The sequence below is a fragment of the Hemiscyllium ocellatum genome (assembly GCF_020745735.1).
Source record: "Hemiscyllium ocellatum isolate sHemOce1 chromosome 41 unlocalized genomic scaffold, sHemOce1.pat.X.cur. SUPER_41_unloc_9, whole genome shotgun sequence".
NCBI lineage: Eukaryota > Metazoa > Chordata > Chondrichthyes > Orectolobiformes > Hemiscylliidae > Hemiscyllium > Hemiscyllium ocellatum.
Genome location: NW_026867579.1, coordinates 288,996 through 309,718, shown reverse-complemented (window position 1 = coordinate 309,718; position 20,723 = coordinate 288,996). Strand labels below are relative to the sequence as shown.

The following is a 20,723-nucleotide window of genomic DNA, read 5'->3' as shown; positions in this document are numbered from 1 at the left end:
GTGGGGAGACGCCAGCGCTGCAGTATTGTACTGAACGTGTTCAGGACAGGGATACACCAGCGCTGCAGTATTGTACTACACGTGTTCAGGATGGGATACACCAGCGCTGCGGTACTGTACTACACGTGTTCAGGGTGGGGAGACGCCAGCGCTGCAGTATTGTACTGCACGTGTTCAGGATGGGATACACCAGCGCTGCGGTATCGTGTTACACGTGTTCAGGGTGGGGATACACCAGCGCTGCAGTACTGTACTGCACGTGTTCAGGGTGGGGAGGTGCCAGCGCTGCGGTACTGTACTACACGTGTTCAGGGTGGGGAGACGCCAGCGCTGCAGTACTGTGCTACACGTGTTCAGGGTGGGGATACACCAGCACTGCGGTATTGTACGACACGTGTTCAGGGTGGGGAGGTGCCAGCGCTGTGGTACTGTACTACACGTGTTCAGGGTGGGGAGACGCCAGCGCTGCAGTACTGTACTGCACGTGTTCAGGGTGGGGAGACGCCAGCGCTGCAGTACTGTACTACACGTGTTCAGGGTGGGGATACACCAGCGCTGCAGTATTGTACGATACGTGTTCAGGGTGGGGAGACGCCAGCACTGCAGTACTGTACTGCACGTGTTCAGGGTGGGGAGACGCCAGCGCTGCAGTACTGTACTGCACGTGTTCAGGGTGGGGAGACGCCAGCGCTGCAGTACTGTACTGCACGTGTTCAGGGTGGGGAGACGCCAGCGCTGCAGTACTGTACTGCACGTGTTCAGGGTGGGGAGACGCCAGCGCTGCAGTACTGTACTGCACGTGTTCAGGGTGGGGAGACGCCAGCGCTGCAGTACTGTGCTGCACGTGTTCAGGGTGGGGATACACCAGCACTGCGGTATTGTACGACACGTGTTCAGGGTGGGGAGGTGCCAGCGCTGCGGTACTGTACTACACGTGTTCAGGGTGGGGAGACGCCAGCGCTGCAGTATTGTACTGCACGTGTTCAGGACAGGGATACACCAGCGCTGCAGTATTGTACTACACGTGTTCAGGATGGGATACACCAGCGCTGCAGTACTGTACTACACGCGTTCAGGGTGGGGAGACGCCAGCGCTGCAGTACCGTACTGCACGTGTTCAGGACAGTGATACACCAGCGCTGCGGTATCGTGCTACACATGTTCAGGGTGGGCAGACGCCAGCGCTGCAGTACTGCACTACACGTGTTCAGGGTGGGCAGACGCCAGCGCTGCAGTACTGCACTACACGCGTTCAGGGTGGGCAGACGCCAGCGCTGCAGTACTGTACTACACGTGTTCAGGGTGGGCAGACGCCAGCGCTGCAGTATGGTACTACACGTGTTCAGGACGGGGATACACCAGGGCTGCAGTATTGTACTACACGTATTCAGGATGGGATACACCAGCGCTACAGTACTGTACTACACGTGTTCAGGGTAGGGAGACGCCAGCGCTGCGGTACTGTGCTACACGTGTTCAGGATGGGGATACACCAGCTCTGCAGTACTGTACTACACGTGTTCAGGGTGGGGATACACCAGCGCTACAGTACTGTGCTACACGTGTTCAGGACAGGGATACACCAGCGCTACAGTACTGTACTACACGTGTTCAGGGTGGGGAGACGCCAGCGCTACAGTACTGTACTACACGTGTTCAGGGTGGGGAGACGCCAGCGCTGCGGTACTGTACTACACGTGTTCAGGACGGGGATACACCAGCGCTGCAGTATTGTACTACACGTGTTCAGGATGGGATATACCAGCGCTACAGTATTGTACTACACGTGTTCAGGGTAGGGAGACGCCAGCGCTGCGGTACTGTGCTACACGTGTTCAGGATGGGGATACACCAGCTCTGCAGTACTGTGCTACACGTGTTCAGGGTGGGGATACACCAGCTCTGCAGTACTGTACTACACGTGTTCAGGGTGGGGAGACGCCAGCGCTGCAGTACTGTACTACACGTGTTCAGGACAGGGATACACCAGCGCTACAGTACTGTACTACACGTGTTCAGGGTGGGGAGACGCCAGCGCTGCAGTACTGTGCTACACGTGTTCAGGACGGGGATACACCAGCGCTGCAGTATTGTACTACACGTGTTCAGGATGGGATATACCAGCGCTACAGTATTGTACTACACGTGTTCAGGGTAGGGAGACGCCAGCGCTGCAGTATTGTACTGCACGTGTTCAGGGTGGGGAGACGCCAGCGCTGCAGTATTGTACTGCACGTGTTCAGGGTGGGGAGACGCCAGCGCTGCAGTATTGTACTGCACGTGTTCAGGACAGGGATACACCAGCGCTGCAGTATTGTACTACACGTGTTCAGGATGGGATACACCAGCGCTGCAGTACTGTACTACACGCGTTCAGGGTGGGGAGACGCCAGCGCTGCAGTACCGTACTGCACGTGTTCAGGACAGTGATACACCAGCGCTGCGGTATCGTGCTACACATGTTCAGGGTGGGCAGACGCCAGCGCTGCAGTACTGCACTACACGTGTTCAGGGTGGGCAGACGCCAGCGCTGCAGTACTGCACTACACGCGTTCAGGGTGGGCAGACGCCAGCGCTGCAGTACTGTACTACACGTGTTCAGGGTGGGCAGACGCCAGCGCTGCAGTATGGTACTACACGTGTTCAGGACGGGGATACACCAGGGCTGCAGTATTGTACTACACGTATTCAGGATGGGATACACCAGCGCTACAGTACTGTACTACACGTGTTCAGGGTAGGGAGACGCCAGCGCTGCGGTACTGTGCTACACGTGTTCAGGATGGGGATACACCAGCTCTGCAGTACTGTACTACACGTGTTCAGGGTGGGGATACACCAGCGCTACAGTACTGTGCTACACGTGTTCAGGACAGGGATACACCAGCGCTACAGTACTGTACTACACGTGTTCAGGGTGGGGAGACGCCAGCGCTACAGTACTGTACTACACGTGTTCAGGGTGGGGAGACGCCAGCGCTGCGGTACTGTACTACACGTGTTCAGGACGGGGATACACCAGCGCTGCAGTATTGTACTACACGTGTTCAGGATGGGATATACCAGCGCTACAGTATTGTACTACACGTGTTCAGGGTAGGGAGACGCCAGCGCTGCGGTACTGTGCTACACGTGTTCAGGATGGGGATACACCAGCTCTGCAGTACTGTGCTACACGTGTTCAGGGTGGGGATACACCAGCTCTGCAGTACTGTACTACACGTGTTCAGGGTGGGGAGACGCCAGCGCTGCAGTACTGTACTACACGTGTTCAGGACGGGGATACACCAGCGCTACAGTACTGTACTACACGTGTTCAGGGTGGGGAGACGCCAGCGCTGCAGTACTGTGCTACACGTGTTCAGGACGGGGATACACCAGCGCTGCAGTATTGTACTACACGTGTTCAGGATGGGATATACCAGCGCTACAGTATTGTACTACACGTGTTCAGGGTAGGGAGACGCCAGCGCTGCAGTATTGTACTGCACGTGTTCAGGGTGGGGAGACGCCAGCGCTGCAGTATTGTACTGCACGTGTTCAGGGTGGGGAGACGCCAGCGCTGCAGTATTGTACTGCACGTGTTCAGGACAGGGATACACCAGCGCTGCAGTATTGTACTACACGTGTTCAGGATGGGATACACCAGCGCTGCAGTACTGTACTACACGCGTTCAGGGTGGGGAGACGCCAGCGCTGCAGTACCGTACTGCACGTGTTCAGGACAGTGATACACCAGCGCTGCGGTATCGTGCTACACATGTTCAGGGTGGGCAGACGCCAGCGCTGCAGTACTGCACTACACGTGTTCAGGGTGGGCAGACGCCAGCGCTGCAGTACTGCACTACACGCGTTCAGGGTGGGCAGACGCCAGCGCTGCAGTACTGCACTACACGTGTTCAGGGTGGGCAGACGCCAGCGCTGCAGTATGGTACTACACGTGTTCAGGACGGGGATACACCAGGGCTGCAGTATTGTACTACACGTATTCAGGATGGGATACACCAGCGCTACAGTACTGTACTACACGTGTTCAGGGTAGGGAGACGCCAGCGCTGCGGTACTGTGCTACACGTGTTCAGGATGGGGATACACCAGCTCTGCAGTACTGTACTACACGTGTTCAGGGTGGGGATACACCAGCGCTACAGTACTGTGCTACACGTGTTCAGGACAGGGATACACCAGCGCTACAGTACTGTACTACACGTGTTCAGGGTGGGGAGACGCCAGCGCTACAGTACTGTACTACACGTGTTCAGGGTGGGGAGACGCCAGCGCTGCGGTACTGTACTACACGTGTTCAGGACGGGGATACACCAGCGCTGCAGTATTGTACTACACGTGTTCAGGATGGGATATACCAGCGCTACAGTATTGTACTACACGTGTTCAGGGTAGGGAGACGCCAGCGCTGCGGTACTGTGCTACACGTGTTCAGGATGGGGATACACCAGCTCTGCAGTACTGTGCTACACGTGTTCAGGGTGGGGATACACCAGCTCTGCAGTACTGTACTACACGTGTTCAGGGTGGGGAGACGCCAGCGCTGCAGTACTGTACTACACGTGTTCAGGACAGGGATACACCAGCGCTACAGTACTGTGCTACACGTGTTCAGGGTGGGGAGACGCCAGCGCTGCAGTACTGTGCTACACGTGTTCAGGACGGGGATACACCAGCGCTGCAGTATTGTACTACACGTGTTCAGGATGGGATATACCAGCGCTACAGTATTGTACTACACGTGTTCAGGGTAGGGAGACGCCAGCGCTGCAGTATTGTACTGCACGTGTTCAGGGTGGGGAGACGCCAGCGCTGCAGTATTGTACTGCACGTGTTCAGGGTGGGGAGACGCCAGCGCTGCAGTATTGTACTGCACGTGTTCAGGGTGGGGAGACGCCAGCGCTGCAGTATTGTACTGCACGTGTTCAGGGTGGGGAGACGCCAGCGCTGCAGTATTGTACTGCACGTGTTCAGGGTGGGGAGACGCCAGCGCTGCGGTATCGTACTGCACGTGTTCAGGGTGGGGAGACGCCAGCGCTGCGGTATCGTGCTACATATGTTCAGGGTGGGGATACACCAGCGCTGCGGTATCGTGCTACACGTGTTCAGGATGGGATACACCAGCGCTGCAGTACTGTACTACACGCGTTCAGGGTGGGCAGACGCCAGCGCTGCAGTACTGTACTGCACGTGTTCAGGGTGGGGAGACGCCAGCGCTGCAGTATTGTACTACACGTGTTCAGGACGGGGATACACCAGCGCTACAGTATTGTACTGCACGTGTTCAGGGTGGGGATACACCAGCGCTGCAGTATTGTACTACACGTATTCAGGATGGGATACACCAGCGCTGCAGTACTGTACTACACGTGTTCAGGACAGGGATACACCAGCGCTACAGTACTGTACTACACGTGTTCAGGGTGGAGAGACGCCAGCGCTGCGGTACTGTACTACACGTGTTCAGGACGGGGAGACGCCAGCGCTGCAGTATTGTACTACACGTGTTCAGGACGGGGATACACCAGCGCTGCAGTATTGTACTACACGTGTTCAGGACAGGGAGACGCCAGCGCTGCAGTATTGTACTACACGTGTTCAGGGTGGGGATACACCAGCTCTGAAGTACTGTACTACACGTGTTCAGGGCAGGGAGACACCAGCGCTGCAGTACTGTACTACACGTGTTCAGGACAGGGAGACACCAGCGCTGCAGTACTGTACTACACGTGTTCAGGGTGGGGAGATGCCAGCGCTGCAGTATTGTACTGCACGTATTCAGGATGGGATACACCAGCGCTGCAGTACTGTACTACACGCGTTCAGGGTGGGATACACCAGCGCTACAGTACTGTACTACACGTGTTCAGGGTGGAGAGACGCCAGCGCTGCGGTACTGTACTACACGTGTTCAGGACGGGGAGACGCCAGCGCTGCAGTATTGTACTACACGTGTTCAGGACGGGGATACACCAGCGCTGCAGTATTGTACTACACGTGTTCAGGATGGGATATACCAGCGCTACAGTATTGTACTACACGTGTTCAGGGTAGGGAGACGCCAGCGCTGCGGTACTGTGCTACACGTGTTCAGGGTGGGGATACACCAGCTCTGCAGTACTGTGCTACACGTGTTCAGGGTGGGGATACACCAGCTCTGAAGTACTGTACTACACGTGTTCAGGGCAGGGAGACACCAGCGCTGCAGTACTGTACTACACGTGTTCAGGACAGGGAGACACCAGCGCTGCAGTACTGTACTACACGTGTTCAGGGTGGGGAGATGCCAGCGCTGCAGTATTGTACTGCACGTATTCAGGATGGGATACACCAGCGCTGCAGTACTGTACTACACGCGTTCAGGGTGGGATACACCAGCGCTACAGTATTTTACTACACGTGTTCAGGGTGTGGAGACGCCAGCGCTGCGGTACTGTGCTACACGTGTTCAGGGTGTGGAGACGCCAGCTCTGCAGTACTGTGCTACACGTGTTCAGGGTGGGGATACACCAGCTCTGCAGTACTGTACTACACGTGTTCAGGGTGGAGAGACGCCAGCGCTGCAGTACTGTACTGCACGTGTTCAGGATGGGATACACCAGCGCTGCAGTACTGTGCTACACGTGTTCAGGGTGGGGATACACCAGCGCTGCGGTATCGTACTGCACGTGTTCAGGGTGGGGATACACCAGCGCTGCGGTACTGTGCTACACGTGTTCAGGGTGGGGAGACGCCAGCGCTGCGGTATCGTACTGCACGTGTTCAGGGTGGGGAGACGCCAGCGCTGCAGTACTGTACTGGACGTGTTCAGGTTGGGGATATACCTGGATCCATCAGCAGTGCAGTATTGCGAAGCAGGAATGGGGTACAATGTGCCATCATCGCAGTATTCTGCAGGTCAGTGGTGTGATACACCAATATCTCAGTATTCCACCACAAGTATAGAATAGGATGGGCTGGCTTCGCCACATGCAGTGACGGGGAGGATTACATCAGTAATGCATTGTCTGCAATGGTGGAATGCATCAGCACTGCAGGATTCTGCGGCATGTTTGGGATGTGTCAGTATTACAGTATCCCGCTGCACATCCTGAGACGTGGACATGCCTGCATTAATGTATCCAAACACAAAATGGTGGGGGTGGGGGCGGCACTCTCCATATTCCGTCACTGTGGATAGGAGGTGAGAAAGCTACCGTGAAACACAAACCCCAACCTCCCACGTGCACCCGTTTTCTCCCCCCACCCACCCCCCACCCAAACTGATACTCCTTCAACATAACCGCTCGCACCCATCGCTGAGAGAGGAGGCAGACGCACATTTCTCTATCGCCAGGTGGGCGAGCAGGGCGATGGTCTGGATGGTTTTGCCGAGGCCCATCTCGTCGGCCAGGATCCCGTTGAGCTTCTTCTCGTACATGGTGACCAGCCAGTCGAGGCCGATGTGCTGGTACTCACGGAGGGTCCCACGCAGTAGTGAGGGGACGGGGGTCTTCACCTGCAGTGCGTGCACACACACACAAAAGACACGCCGTCAGTCAACCTGAGGCAGCCCCACTTCACCCGTCTGGCAGCCAAGCGTTGCCCCTCTCAAGGGTAAATTACGCAGTCAACAGCTGGTCTCTTGGCAGAGCACCGATAGAGGGATGGTGGGCCTCACGGGTGGGAGCAGTGAGTGAACAGGTTGGCAAGCCGTGGAACAGGCCACTGGGGCCACGCTTGGGAGTGTGGCGCCGGGTTCCGGTCACCATGCCATAGCGAGGATGCGCTGGGTGGGTTGGGGGCCTCAGAGAGGGTGCAGCAGAGGTTTACCGGGACAATGGTGACTGGATTGGAGAGCACTCACCAGAAGGAGAAACCCGGACTGTAAATCGCCACATCGGTGATGGAGGGATGACCTGATAGACGTGGGTATGGAAAGGGTGGGTCGGCATGACTCACTTCTGCCCCAGGGTGGAAATGTCAAATACTACAGGGTAATGGCTTTTTGGGGGGGGGGGACTGCTAATAAGGATGGTGAGGATAGCCATTTTACTTCACATTATAAACCCTGGCGGTAGTAGGTGCCTGGAATGGGCTTCCAGAGGTAAAGGAGGTACATAAGGCAATGCTCACAAGGCATCCTGACACTCCCAACAGGCAGGGAATAGGAAGGAGAGGGACCTCATTGCAGGGAGTAACGGTATCATGGTGGGCTGAAGGGCCTGCCCCCTCCCTCCCCCAGGCCACTCTGCCCCAGTGATGATTACCTGGGTTGTGGCCAAGGTGTAGCCCTTGGGCTGGAGGCTTTCTGCAGCAGCCGCGATGTCGGTGATCTCCTTCTTGGGCCCCCTGGCGTCGCCTGGGGCCAGTTCCCGGTTCAGCTCGCCATCTCCATCCTCCCCCTGGATCAGGTACTCCACCCCAATGTCCTCATCAGGGTCGTCCTCCTCGTCATCGTCCTCATCTTCATCCTCGTCCTCATCCGTGGCACTCGAGTCCTCAGAGCCTGAAGACAGGGAAACACTGACATGAGCAGACAGATTCATAGACAAACACCGAGCTACTGATTCCAGTGTGGGACTGATACAGGGCTATGGGGAGAGAGCGCAGGGACAGTGGTATTAGTTTGGGGACTGATACAGGGCTATGGGGAGAGCGAGCGGGGGGCAGTGGGATTAGTTTGGGGACTGATACAGGGCTATGGGGAGAGAGAGCGGGGACGGTGGGATTAGTTTGGGGACTGTTACAGGGCTATGGGGAGAGAGCGGGGACAGTGGGATTAGTTTGGGGACTGATACAGGGCGATGGGGAGAGAGCGTGGGGCAGTAGGATTTGTTTGGTGACGGATACAGGGCTATGGGGAGAGAGCGCGGGGACAGTGGGATTAGTTTGGGGACTGATACAGGGCTATGGGGAGAGCGAGCGGGGGGCAGTGGGATTAGTTTGGGGACTGATACAGGGCTATGGGGAGAGCGAGCAGGGGGCAGTGGGATTAGTTTGGGGACTGATACAGGGCTATGGGGAGAGAGCGGGGGGCAGTGGGATTAGTTTGGGGACTGATACAGGGCTATGGGGAGAGAGTGGGGACGGTGGGATTAGTTTGGGGACTGATACAGGGCTATGGGGAGAGAGCGGGGGGCAGTAGGATTTGTTTGGGGATGGATACAGGGCTATGGGGAGAGAGTGGGGGGCAGTGGGATTAGTTTGGGGACTGATACAGGGCTATGGGGAGAGAGCGGGGGGGCAGTGGGATTAGTTTGGGGACTGATACTGGGCTATGGGGAGAGAGCGTGGGGCAGTAGGATTTGTTTGGGGATGGATACAGGGTGATGAAGAGACTGGAGACTGCCTGACCTGATGAGCTGCTGCTTTCTTCCTCCTCCTCATATTCCGTGGTAGTCTCGTCATCTTCCTCCTCCGAGTCTGAACTGTCATCAGAGTCAGAATCTGGTGTCTCGAAGGAATCAGAGAAAGCCCCGGTGTACTTCCTCAGCAAGTCTTCCACAGGCATCACACCTGCACAAGAGACAGTGATGAAAAACAGCTCACAGCAAGAAAGGGAAGTGTGAAAAATATCATCAAACGCAGGAGGGGAGTTCCATGGCCGACTTACTTTCCTTGGCGAGGTCATCGAGCTCCTCTTTGTGATCCACCTCACCTTCCAGCGCCTCCTCCATCTCGATGGTCTCCTCCTCATCCTCAGCTGCAGACAGGCACAAGACAAGGCAGAGGCACTCACTCGGGTGGTAGGAGCATTCAACAAGCAGAACCACTCCACCCCGCCAACCCTGCGATTAGATTCCAGGCTGTAACTCCCTCCCGGGGAGCTGTTATTCTGTATATAAACCACCCCGAACCCCTCGATTAGATTCCAGTCTGTAACTCCCTCCCGGGGGAGCTATTATTCTGAACAGAAACCAGCCCCCTACCTTCACGCTCGTCCGCTGTAAACTCCTCGTCATTGGCCTCTCTCCCGTGTTTATCCTTTGTTGGGAATCGGTGCGCGTTCTGCTCAGCAGGATAGACAAAAGGATGAAGATGTGTCACCTCGGCACAGCATAACGCCCCTCCCACCCTCTACACACAGAAAGGATGGCTTCCCCTGTGTATGGGACACCTCCCCTCTCTCCAAGGGCTGAACACTTAGCAATGAAAACCCATATCACATCCAGCAAAACCGTGCAGGCCATTCAGCACTTCAAGGTCACGAGGTACTCAGTGGGACCATAGCTGATTCACTGAATTTCGGAGAGAGAGAAGGCCAGACAGATCAATCCATTGGCCTTTAAAATCTCTCAAATATTCTCAGTGTCCTCTGCAGCAGAGAATTCCACAGGCTGACCACCCACAGTCCTACCCCATACCCACCCCAGAACAGAAACAGGCCCTGCAGCCCACCAGGATGTGCTGAACACAATTAATCACTTCTGCCTGCCCTTGGTCCATGTTCCTTGTATACGGTGGTTACCACAAGTCCCTTGAACACGCCCATCATGTCTGCCTCCTCTACCACCACCCCTCGTCGGAACACGTTCGGGTTCCTTGGGTCTAGACTCCCCTCCCCAGGACATGGGAAACATTGTCCCTGCGTCCCGTTCCCCACAACCCGGTTAGAATGCTATTCGCTTCAATCAGACCCCCACTCCCCCTCTCATCTGCCTGAGCTCCTGTCAATACAGACTCAGTGAGCCAACCTCTCCTTGTGTGACCATATTTCCACCCCCCCATGTAGGAGCCTAGTGAACCCCCACTGCACTCGGTGACGACGCTGTTCCTTCAACAAGTTTTCTCAAGAGGGGTTGTAAAGGGCAGAGAGCCCGACTTGTCTGGGGTTATGTACTTTGCTAATAGCCAATAGACACTGCCGAAGGCGACAGAGAAAGCTTTCTACATTTTATTTTAAGAAATACCTATACAATGGAAAAGGGGATTTGGCCCGTTCTCCCAGTTTGGGATTTTTCTTTGCTCCACACCGAACCAGGGAGGCAGTCTGTTCAAAGCTGCTGCTGAAAGCAAGCAGCTGGGAAGACTGCCCCATGACTCAACACAGGTTTCTGGCTAGCTCTCTAACGTCTCTCCTGGAAGGACCTGCGTTTGGATTTACTGGGTTTTTTTTTTGCCAAGGGGTCGCACTAACAGGGAGGTGGCAGGAAACTGGAACAGCTCCTTCGTTCAGTTGCAAGGAGATTGGCGATCTAACAGACACAAAATTTTAGCTACTCTAAATTTTGCTTTCTTCAGCTGGGGTTCCATTCCGTGGTGTGAAATAAACCCTGTTTTCTTGAAGCCAAGTGCTTTGACAAGCTGCATCGCTCCTGGAATGTCCACCTTACATCTGCCTGAGGACAAGGGGGTCTGGGTTCCCTTCTTGTTGTTTGGTTGCGGGGGGGGGGGGGGGAGAGAAGGAGGAGGAAGGTGTCTGGCCTGGTCCAGCACAAGTCCGCAACGCAAAATTTTCCTTTAGGCAGGGAACCCAAAACCACCCACAATACAGGAAACTAGGTTTCACCCTTCACCTTACTGAGCTGGCATCTCCATCAACCGGAGAAAATTATAAACAACTCCAATACTGCAAGCTTTAGCGTAGCATCGCAATCTACCACAATGCCTTTACTAGTCAGTGGGGGGTGCGAGAGGGGCTCTCTGCTGTTAAGTTTTACATAAATTACTGAAATAACACAGCTTTGCCTTATGAGACGAATGAAGGGACAGTATGAATCAATTATGTGGACCTCTTGATCAACTGACACATTCCATGCCCCGAAGATTAATAAAAAGTTTTTTAGATTTAGATTAGATTACTTAGTGTGGAAACAGGCCCTTCAGCCCAGCAAGTCCACACCCGCCAAAGCGCAACCCACCCATACCCCTACATTTACCCCTTACCTAACACTACGGGCAATTTAGCATGGCCAATTCACCTGACCCGCACATCTTTGGACTGTGGGAGGAAACCGGAGCACCCGGAGGAAACCCACGCAGACACGGGGAGAACATGCAAACTCCACACAGTCAGTCGCCTGAGGCGGGAATCGAACCCAGGTCCCTGGCGCTGCGAGGCAGCAGTGCTGACCACTGTGCCACCGTGCTGCACTCCAGGTGTTACCTCACTGAATCCCTGTCCAAGTGCAGTAACAAACATTTACCTTGCCCACCCCCACCTCCTGAATTCGCCTTCCTCAACTGGTACAGAAAGACACCCAGATCCCTTTGTACATCCAAACCTAAACAAAAAACTGCAGACACTTGAAACAGGAAAAAAAACTGCGGGAGAAACTCAGCAGGTCTGCCAGCATCTGTGGAGAGAGGAACAGAGTTAACAATTCAAATCCAGAGAACCCTTCATCAGAACAGTGGAGGAAGTGTTACTGGACTCGAAATGCCAAGTCTGCTTGCTCTCTCTCCTCGCAGCTGCTGCCACACCGGCTGGATTTCTCCAGCAATTTCTGGTTCTGCTCCTTGTGTACACAAACACTTCCAAATACACCCCAGCTTAAGTCACTCTCTGTTCACCACACTGGACTGCATCTGCGGATGTTTGCCCATGCTCTCCAATTTGTCTGGACCACCTCAAAGCTTTCCTGCATGCTGCTCACAAACCCACTGCACTTGAAGCAGCGGATGCTGCCCTGGTGTCTTGAGAGAAAGACGGGGCGCGGGTGAGAGGGTGTGAGAGTGAGAGCAAACTGGAGATGGCAAGTAAACAGCTCGAGGGGCCTCGTGGTGTTTGTTTCATTAAGTTGGAACAATAGAAGCAGCGTGACTGGGTGGTGCCAGAGCCAGGATTTCTAGCTTCGAGTCTTGACAAAAAAAAGCTATTTCTTCCCCTCTCTTGGTTACAGAGAGGGGTTGGGCTCGCTCTTCCTACAGCCGGTGTTGTCTGTGAGCCAAGTGTTTTCTCCTGAATTTGCCTTTTGGCCTGAGGGGATGTTACTGCGATGGAAGTCAATTAGTAGTAGTTACTGCGTCTATCATTCAGTGAAGTTTTCCAATAAAATTGTTATATTTTAAATACAGTATTTGAATAAATCAGGTTTTATTTACCATTGAGTAGCGTGACCAGTCAACATACATCCGGAACACAGTACTTCACAACACCACCCAGTCACCACCAAACTTTGGAAGTGTTGCATTCAGCTCCTGGATCAGCTGAGGCACCAAGTACAGGTGCAGAGCTTCTGCAGCAGGAGGCAACGCACGATTCAACTCCATCGCCTGACCACAAACTAGTAACTCTGCACCAGTCAGATGTGGTCATGCAATCGGGGGGGGGGGGGGGGGGGTGGGACAGTGCACTCACCTGGAACGCCCTCCTGGGCCTGTGTTCTTCTGAGGACTCACTACCGCTGCTCTCGCCACTCTCTTCCTCCTCCTCCTCATCGTTGTCGCCCTCCTGCTCCACCAGGCCGGCAGGCAACGAGCGCAGTAACTCGTCCAGGGGCAGCTCGCTCTCCCGCCGCAGCAGCTCTATCTCCCGCCGCCGGGTCTCGTCGTCGTTGCCGGCCTGCTTCTCCTCCACCTCTATCGTCTCCTCGTCGTCCTCCTCCTCATGGGGCTGGAAGTCTGCGGGGCGGGCAGGGGGACAGGAAACGGGAAGAGGTTTCTGCAGAACTGTGCCAAATGGGCTCCCGCAGCAAAAACAATACACCACGGGCATTTCAACAGCTTCCCACCCCCTTCGGAGCAAGTGGTGGGTGGGTGGGTGGAGAAAAGACTGCTGAAGAGATGCACAGGTTACGGGAGATGGGCGTATAACTTGGAAGTCCACCACGGCGAGAAGGATAGGGAAGTGGAGTATCACTCAAACAGAGACAAGAGTCTTGCACGGTTCAGAACAGTGGGATCTGGAGTGCACGAACAGCAGAAACTGGCGCGCAGGCACAGCAAGGGAGTGGATTAGCAAACACGGATGTTGGCCTTTGATGGCTCACGGAGTGGAGCTTGAAACCAGGGAAGCCCCGCTCCATTCACGGAGTTTTAACAACAGCGCGCGCACGGGGAGACAGCCTCTGGTCTCCATGCTAATGGAAGGGGAAGACGGCACTTTAGACCAGGTTCACGTGACTCCATTCCTGCAGCTAAGGTGAACTCTTCAGTTTAGGCCCCATGCGAGCTGGGTTTGCAGTCTGAGCGGAGGAAGAGGAGGATCTTATTGAAACACACCATTCCAAGGAGGCCCAGCAGAAGAAAGGATTTCTACTCAAAACAAGACGAGAGCGTGCTGCCTGGCCTTTGGGGGCTACCCTCTCTTTTCAGCTGATCCACCGGTGAGGAGGAAGGCCATGGTCCAACTTTCTCCTTGGACGCCTGTTTCCTCCTGAAATGTATTGCAGGAATCGACCCCAACAGCATAGTGGTCAAGAGTAGTACAGGTTCGCCATCCTCCTCTCCACCCGAAACAATACGTCCCGTTACCAAGGGGGCCTCCAAACCCCCCCACCCTCGATTAATCTAATCCAATTTGGCAGCACCTGGCCCATATCCCTCCAAACCCTTACTATTCATGTCCCCGACCACCTTTTAAGTGTTGTAATTGTACCAGCCTCCACCACATCCTCTGGCAGCTCATTCCATACCCGTACCACCCTCTGTGGGGGAATGTTACCCCTTAGGTCTCTTTCATACATCTTTCCTCTCTCACCCTAAACCTATGCCCTCTAGTTCAAGACTCCCCCACCCCAGGGGGAAAAGACGGTGTTCGATTTAGCCTATCCATGTCCCTCATGATCTCATAAACCTCTATCAGGTCACCCCCTCAACCTCTGACGCCTATGCAACCACTCTCTGGCTCCAACCCTCGCAGCATCCTTGTAAATCTTTTCTGAACCCTTTCAGGTTTCACAAGTTCCTTCCCATAGCAGGGAGACCAGAATTGTACACTGTATTCCGATAGTGGCCTCCCTATTCAGGAGGAGTTTAAAATATCTACCTCCAACTCTACATTACTTCAAGGAATTCAAGTCAGTTGGGCTGGATTTGCCCAGAGTAATTTGTTTCGGTTGTCCTTTATTAACCCAAGCTTTTCCGTGGGTTAATAAAAACGCTGTAGGATGTGATTTTGTGAGTAAGTCCAACATTTGCTGACCATCTCTCATGGCGCTTAGACCAAGTAACTGTTTCAGAAGGCAGTCGAGAGACAACCATACTGCTGTATGCCAGGAGTGACGTGCAAGCCTAAACAGCGCGCCTGGGGGGAGCGGGGTGTGTTGGTTGGCTGGCAGATGTCACCCTAAAAAGGACAGTTTTACAATAGAGATTAGTGAAAAGCACCAGCTCTGGCAAGTCACGGATATCATAGAATATCGCGGTGTCCCTGTAGTGTGGAAACAGGCCACTCAGCCTAACAAGTCCACACTGGCCCTCTCCAGACCCATTCTCACATTACACATTTACCCCTGACTAACGCAATAAGCTAAATATCCATGAACACTATGGTTAATTTAACATGGTCAATGCACCCTAACCTGCACATCTCTGGTCTGTGGGAGGAAACTCACGCAGACAGAGTCACAAGTGCTAACTCCACACAGACGGTTGCCTGAGGCTGGAATCAAACGTGGGTCCCTGGCGCTGTGAGGCAGCAGGGCTAACCACCGAGCCACTGTGAAGTCTGTGGAATTCTAAACCCCCTACCACCACCAACTAAGAGCAAGGGAGGGAGAGTCACTGAATACAGAGAGGTGTTCACAGACAAGAGACTCAAGGGTCACGGAGATGCTGGGGATGGTGACAGAACAGCAGAGGAATGAGCACAACAGTGTCCGCCACGACTTGACTGAGCAGTGGGTCGAGGTCTTGGGTCTGAGTGGCCTCCTCCAGCTCCGAGGTCTGCCTGTACAAGGTACCCTCCCCCCCTCCCGACCCCATCTCCCCAGACTCACCTTCATCCTCGGTGGCCGAGCCGGAGACGGGAGGTGTGGAAGGTGCCGAGCCAGCCAGGGAGGAACCGAGCTGGGAGGAGCCGGGCTTGCTGGCCGGCAGCGACTCGTTGAGGCTCTGGCTCAGCAGGTCCGAGTATTTCTCAGTCTGGCCCACGATGAAGTCCAGCTGCAGGTCCAGGGCCTTCTTCCGCTTCTCCTCCAGGCGGGACTGCTGCTTGAACTGCACCACCTGCTCAGGCAAGGGGGGGGGAATGCACAAGACAGCCGGCCAGCGAGTGAGGGAAGGAAGCAACACAGAGCCAACGAGAGAGAGAGTGATGGAGGGAACAAGCAAGGGAGGTGGGGGAAGTGAGCGAGTGGGCAGGACGGGAGCGGGGGAGTGCCAAAGAAAGGGAGAGAAACAACTTGTGGTCAACAGAAAAACAGTGATACAGTTCCAGCGTCAGGACAGAGAGTGCGCTTCAAGGAAACAGAGGCTGGTGTCCCAGGATCTCTGCTGCCCAGCTCAGTGACAGAGCTTGTTGTGGTCCTTCTAACAATTTATCTTAAATTCATTTCATTGTTGTGAACAGAGCCTAGTCAGTCACTCAGGCTACCCCCCCTCCCCCACCTCCTTCTGTTGACTGCAGAAGGTGATAACCATGTCCCTCCTGTTCAGTAACACAGCCGACACTGAGCCAGCCAGCTGTGAGTTGCAAAGGAGAATCTCTCTCTCAGCCCCAGCTACCAAATCCCTGCCTACATCGTCAAGGCAGTGACCTGTTTAAAGGGCAATTACTAAACACTTTCACTAACCCCGTACTCCCATTGAGCGCGCAATACCTTGGTGTCTCCCTGCTCTAACCGCCATATGGATAAAAAAGGTCTCCCGTCACCATCTCAGAGGGTACAAGTGCGGCAACGTGCAGAGACTGGACCTTACCGAGTGCTGGGCAGCCTGGAACCTCCCGAGTGGGTGACGAGAAGCCACTGACTGCACCCCCCCCCCCCCCGGACTGCTGCACCATCCTATAGCTAAGCCATGGGACCGAGTTGCTCGCCTCAGTGATGTCCCCAGAGTTGAGGGACAGGAGAGTCCAGAGCTGCGTGTGGACTACTGGAGGGGAGAACAATACACGCCCCTACCCTGCAGGGCATCAGCCACACAGGGGGAGGGGGGGGGAAGCCTCATACCCGGCCCCTGCCTCACCTTCTCCACGTTGGTCCAGAACTGCTTGACATCTTTGGCGATGGAGGCAGCAATCCGCCGCAGCTTGACCTGTTCGTCCCTCTTGGCCTTCTCCTCTTTCTGTCTCTGCTCCTCGTGGAAACGCAGGACTGTGCGGGCCACCTACCGGAACAAACAAACACACACACACGCACAAATCAGAGACGAGGAGGACCAGTCGCCGAGAGGCAGAACCTGTCGGGAAGGGGAGGTACGGAAGGAGCCAGGGGGTCAGGGTTACAGGTGGGAGGTCCAGACCATAATCCCACCTTCTGTTTGTCAGGCCAAGTCGGCCAACGTCCTCAGTGCCAAACACCTCCCCCTCCACCCCCACACACACACACCCACCCAGAGTCCCTACGGGTTTATGGTAATACATTCATAGACTCTCTACAGCGTGGACATCAAACTCACACCAACCCACAGAAGAACATCCCACCCAGGCACCCCAGTTCCACGCTTCCCCCCCCACCCCCCAAGGCAAACACTAAGTTTCTCAGTCAAGTCTAACCTGCACCGGAGCAGTCGAAGGAAACCCACGCAGATTGGGGGGGAGGGGGGGAAAGAGGAGAAGAAACCTGCAAACTCCACACAGACACCCACCTGAGGGTGGAATCAAAGCCAGGTCCCTTTGTGCTGCGAGGCAGCAGGGCTAACCATGCAGGCCACTTGCTAGCTCTTTAACAGAACAGGCCAAGGGAACGTGGCCACCTGCACACCGCCACCCCCCCCCCCCCCCCCCCCCCCCCCCCCCCCCCCCCCCCAATCCCCTCAATCACAAAGGCAAACAGGGACCTTTCCCCAGGGTGTTACAGCCCCAACTGTCTCAGTGGACTGGTCAGACAGTAACCAGAGCCCAGGGTACACTTCTGGTCTCCTCCTCACAGGAGGGACTACCCCAGAGTGAAGGCAGCTCAGAGAAGCTTCACTCAGCTAATTTCCAGGACAAGGGGGTGTCTCGTGGGGGAAAACATGGAGGGGGTTGGACCCGTACTTAATGGGGTTGATCTTACTGAAAAGGTCCAGGATGGTGAGGGCTGGGGAGGGGGGAAAGAGAGAGTGATGGCGACTTGGTAGAGGCTGAGGGGACATGGAATCTCCCCTCCTGGGGCAATCTGGAACTAAGGAGGTGTGAGGTTTCAGATGGAGGAAGGAGGAGGAGAAACGCCATCTCACCGATACTGGGAGGGGTTCTCCCGTCTTCCCCATCCCCCAGTGGAGACTGATCAATGAATGCACTCGAAGCAGAGTTTGATGGACGAGGGGTGGAAGTTTAGGCAGGGAACGAGTCCACGATCCGACCAGCCGCTGTCTTAGGGAATGGCAGGGCAGGCTGGAGGGGCCTGAATGGATCAGGATCAGGGTCTGGGACGAGCCGAGGCGAGCCCTCACCTTCCTGGCGACGCCACGCTTCCAGCGGCGCTCCTGGGCGAAGTCGGCCGACAGCCACTGCATCTCCTCACACAGGTAGTCCCAGTGGGACTTGGGCCTGGCAGCTTCCTGGACCCGGTTCAGTCTCTTCAGGGACCACAGGCCCTCCCGCCGCAGCTCAGCGATACGATGCTCAATCTTGGCCTCCTGCAGCCGGGGGGGGGGGGTGTTGAGAATAAATGCAGCACGGTCACTATTCAGAGCAGGAAACTAATGCAGGGACACAGGAGTGGGGGGGGGGGGGCAGCGAACCGGGCGAGGTACTCACATGCTTGGCCTGCTCCGCTATCTCAGCGTGTGCCTTGTCCCAGGCCTGCCCCTTCACGGCCTGGTTACAGCAGGGCCCGAGGTCAGGCACCCACAGCCCGCAGGCCAGCTCCTCCGCCGCCGCCGGCAGCTTGGGCGAGGCGAAGGCGGCCGGTCCGTCCAGCGAGTCATTGGTGAGCGACCCCACGTGAGCGGGGGAGCCGCCGGCGCTGGAGGCCGGCGAGGAAGCAGGCGAGACTGGGCTGCTGCCAGTCATTCTCTCCTTGCTGTGTGCAATCTGCAAAAAGAGAGAGGGAGAGGGAGAGAGACAGGGGACAGTGAGGCGGTTAGTGAAACCAGCAGTGCTCAACCAGCAGATGCCAACCACTGAGACACTGTCACCCACGAGACACACTGGCAAACAAACACTGAAGAAAATCCCAAGGTGCTTTCAACAGGTATAAAGAGCAAAAAGGGTAGCTCGGGAAAGGGCAGATCCACTCAAGGACAAAAAAAGGAGGGAATTTATACTTCTGGCTGGAGGAAGTGGGTGAGGTCCTTAATGAATACTTCGCATCAGCATTTCTCAACAAGGAGATGGTGGATGGGGAGTCGCAGGAGTTTTATTTTAACATGCCCTCGAGCATCAAAAGAAAAGAGCGTTTTAAAAAGGCACAAGGGTTGACGAAATCCCCAGGACCGGACAGGATCTATCCCAGAGGCAGAGGAAGCAGGTGAGGGATTTTGCATGCATGAAATCATTATCCTCTTTAGACACAGGAGAGATTCCAGTGGACTGGAAAACTGCCAACCTTGTTCCTTAGTTTGAGGGCAATAGGGTTAATCCAGGAAATTACAGGCCGGCAAACCTTACATCAACAGTGGGGAATTTACTGGAGAAGATTCTTAGGGACAGGATTGACTCACATTTAGACAAATATGGACTTACTAGAGATAGGCAGGAGGATTGTGTGAAAAGAAGATTGTGTCTCAACTTGATTTGGGAGTGTTTTTTTTGGAGGAAGTGACAAAGATGATTGAGGAGGGCAGATGATGTCTACCTGGACTTGAGCAAGGCCTTTCACAAAGTCCCTCATGGTAGACTGACACAGAAGGTGAAGTCACATGGGATCCACACCCAGCTGGATACAAAACTGGCTTGGTCAGAGAAGACAGCAGTGGTGGAAGGGTGCTTTTCTGACTGCCTATGGAAACCCCACTGGTCACATCTGCAGTCAGTGCTGGGACCCTGGTTTTTATTTCTCATACATTGAAAAAATGATTGGGAGAAGGATTCAGAAGTTTGTGAACAATCCAAAAAATTTCGGGGAGCTGCAGATAGTGAGGAGAATCGCCAGATGTAGGTTGGTAGAGAAATGGCGGAAGAAATTTAATCTGAACAAACGTGAGGTAATGCATTTTGGAAGGTCTACATAGGACGGGAGTGCACAATAAATGAGAGAACTCTTTAAAAACATCAACATACGGAGAGATCCAGACGCACAGATCCACAGTTCCATTAAGGTGGCAACACTTTCAAGGTGGGCAAGATGGCACATGGCGTGCTTGGGGCACAGAGGATAAAAACTGACAAGTCATTTGGCATCAGCAGAGAACATTAGATAGGCCACGTTTGCAGTACCATGCACGCCATACTACCAGAGGGATGTGGAATCTTGGCAGAGGGCACAGAAACAATTGACAAAGCTCTTACACGGCTTGGAGAGTATTAGCTGCAGAGGAGAGACTGGACAAACTCCATTTGTTTTCACTTGAACATTGGAGGCTGAGGGACGAGAAGATAGAACCTTTTAAAAAGAAATGATGAGAGGCGTGGACAGTTGGAAACTTTCACCCCAGAACAGAAATGTCAATTACAAGGGGACGCATGTTTAAAGGTAGAATGGGCAGCATGTGCCTGGAACACACTGCCAGAGGTGGTGGAGGAGGCAGATACGATAGCAACGTTT

The 20,723-nt window shown here is 54.8% G+C and overlaps 1 protein-coding gene across 3 annotated transcripts in view; it reads right to left on the bottom strand.

Annotated features, from left to right (window-relative positions):
- The window catches only part of srcap (Snf2-related CREBBP activator protein), a 68,112-nt gene that overhangs the window by 31,500 nt on the left and 15,889 nt on the right, over positions 1-20,723 (bottom strand). For all 3 annotated transcript variants that reach the window (XM_060822320.1, XM_060822319.1, XM_060822321.1), the window contains 10 exons: positions 18,776-19,051; positions 18,469-18,654; positions 17,059-17,199; positions 15,870-16,098; positions 13,289-13,551; positions 9,918-9,996; positions 9,602-9,691; positions 9,343-9,504; positions 8,256-8,494; positions 7,327-7,504 (listed from right to left, as the gene is read on the bottom strand). In XM_060822320.1, coding sequence (XP_060678303.1) covers positions 7,327-7,504; positions 8,256-8,494; positions 9,343-9,504; positions 9,602-9,691; positions 9,918-9,996; positions 13,289-13,551; positions 15,870-16,098; positions 17,059-17,199; positions 18,469-18,654; positions 18,776-19,051 — 1,843 coding nt within the window. The remainder of the gene's footprint in view (positions 1-7,326; positions 7,505-8,255; positions 8,495-9,342; positions 9,505-9,601; positions 9,692-9,917; positions 9,997-13,288; positions 13,552-15,869; positions 16,099-17,058; positions 17,200-18,468; positions 18,655-18,775; positions 19,052-20,723) is intronic.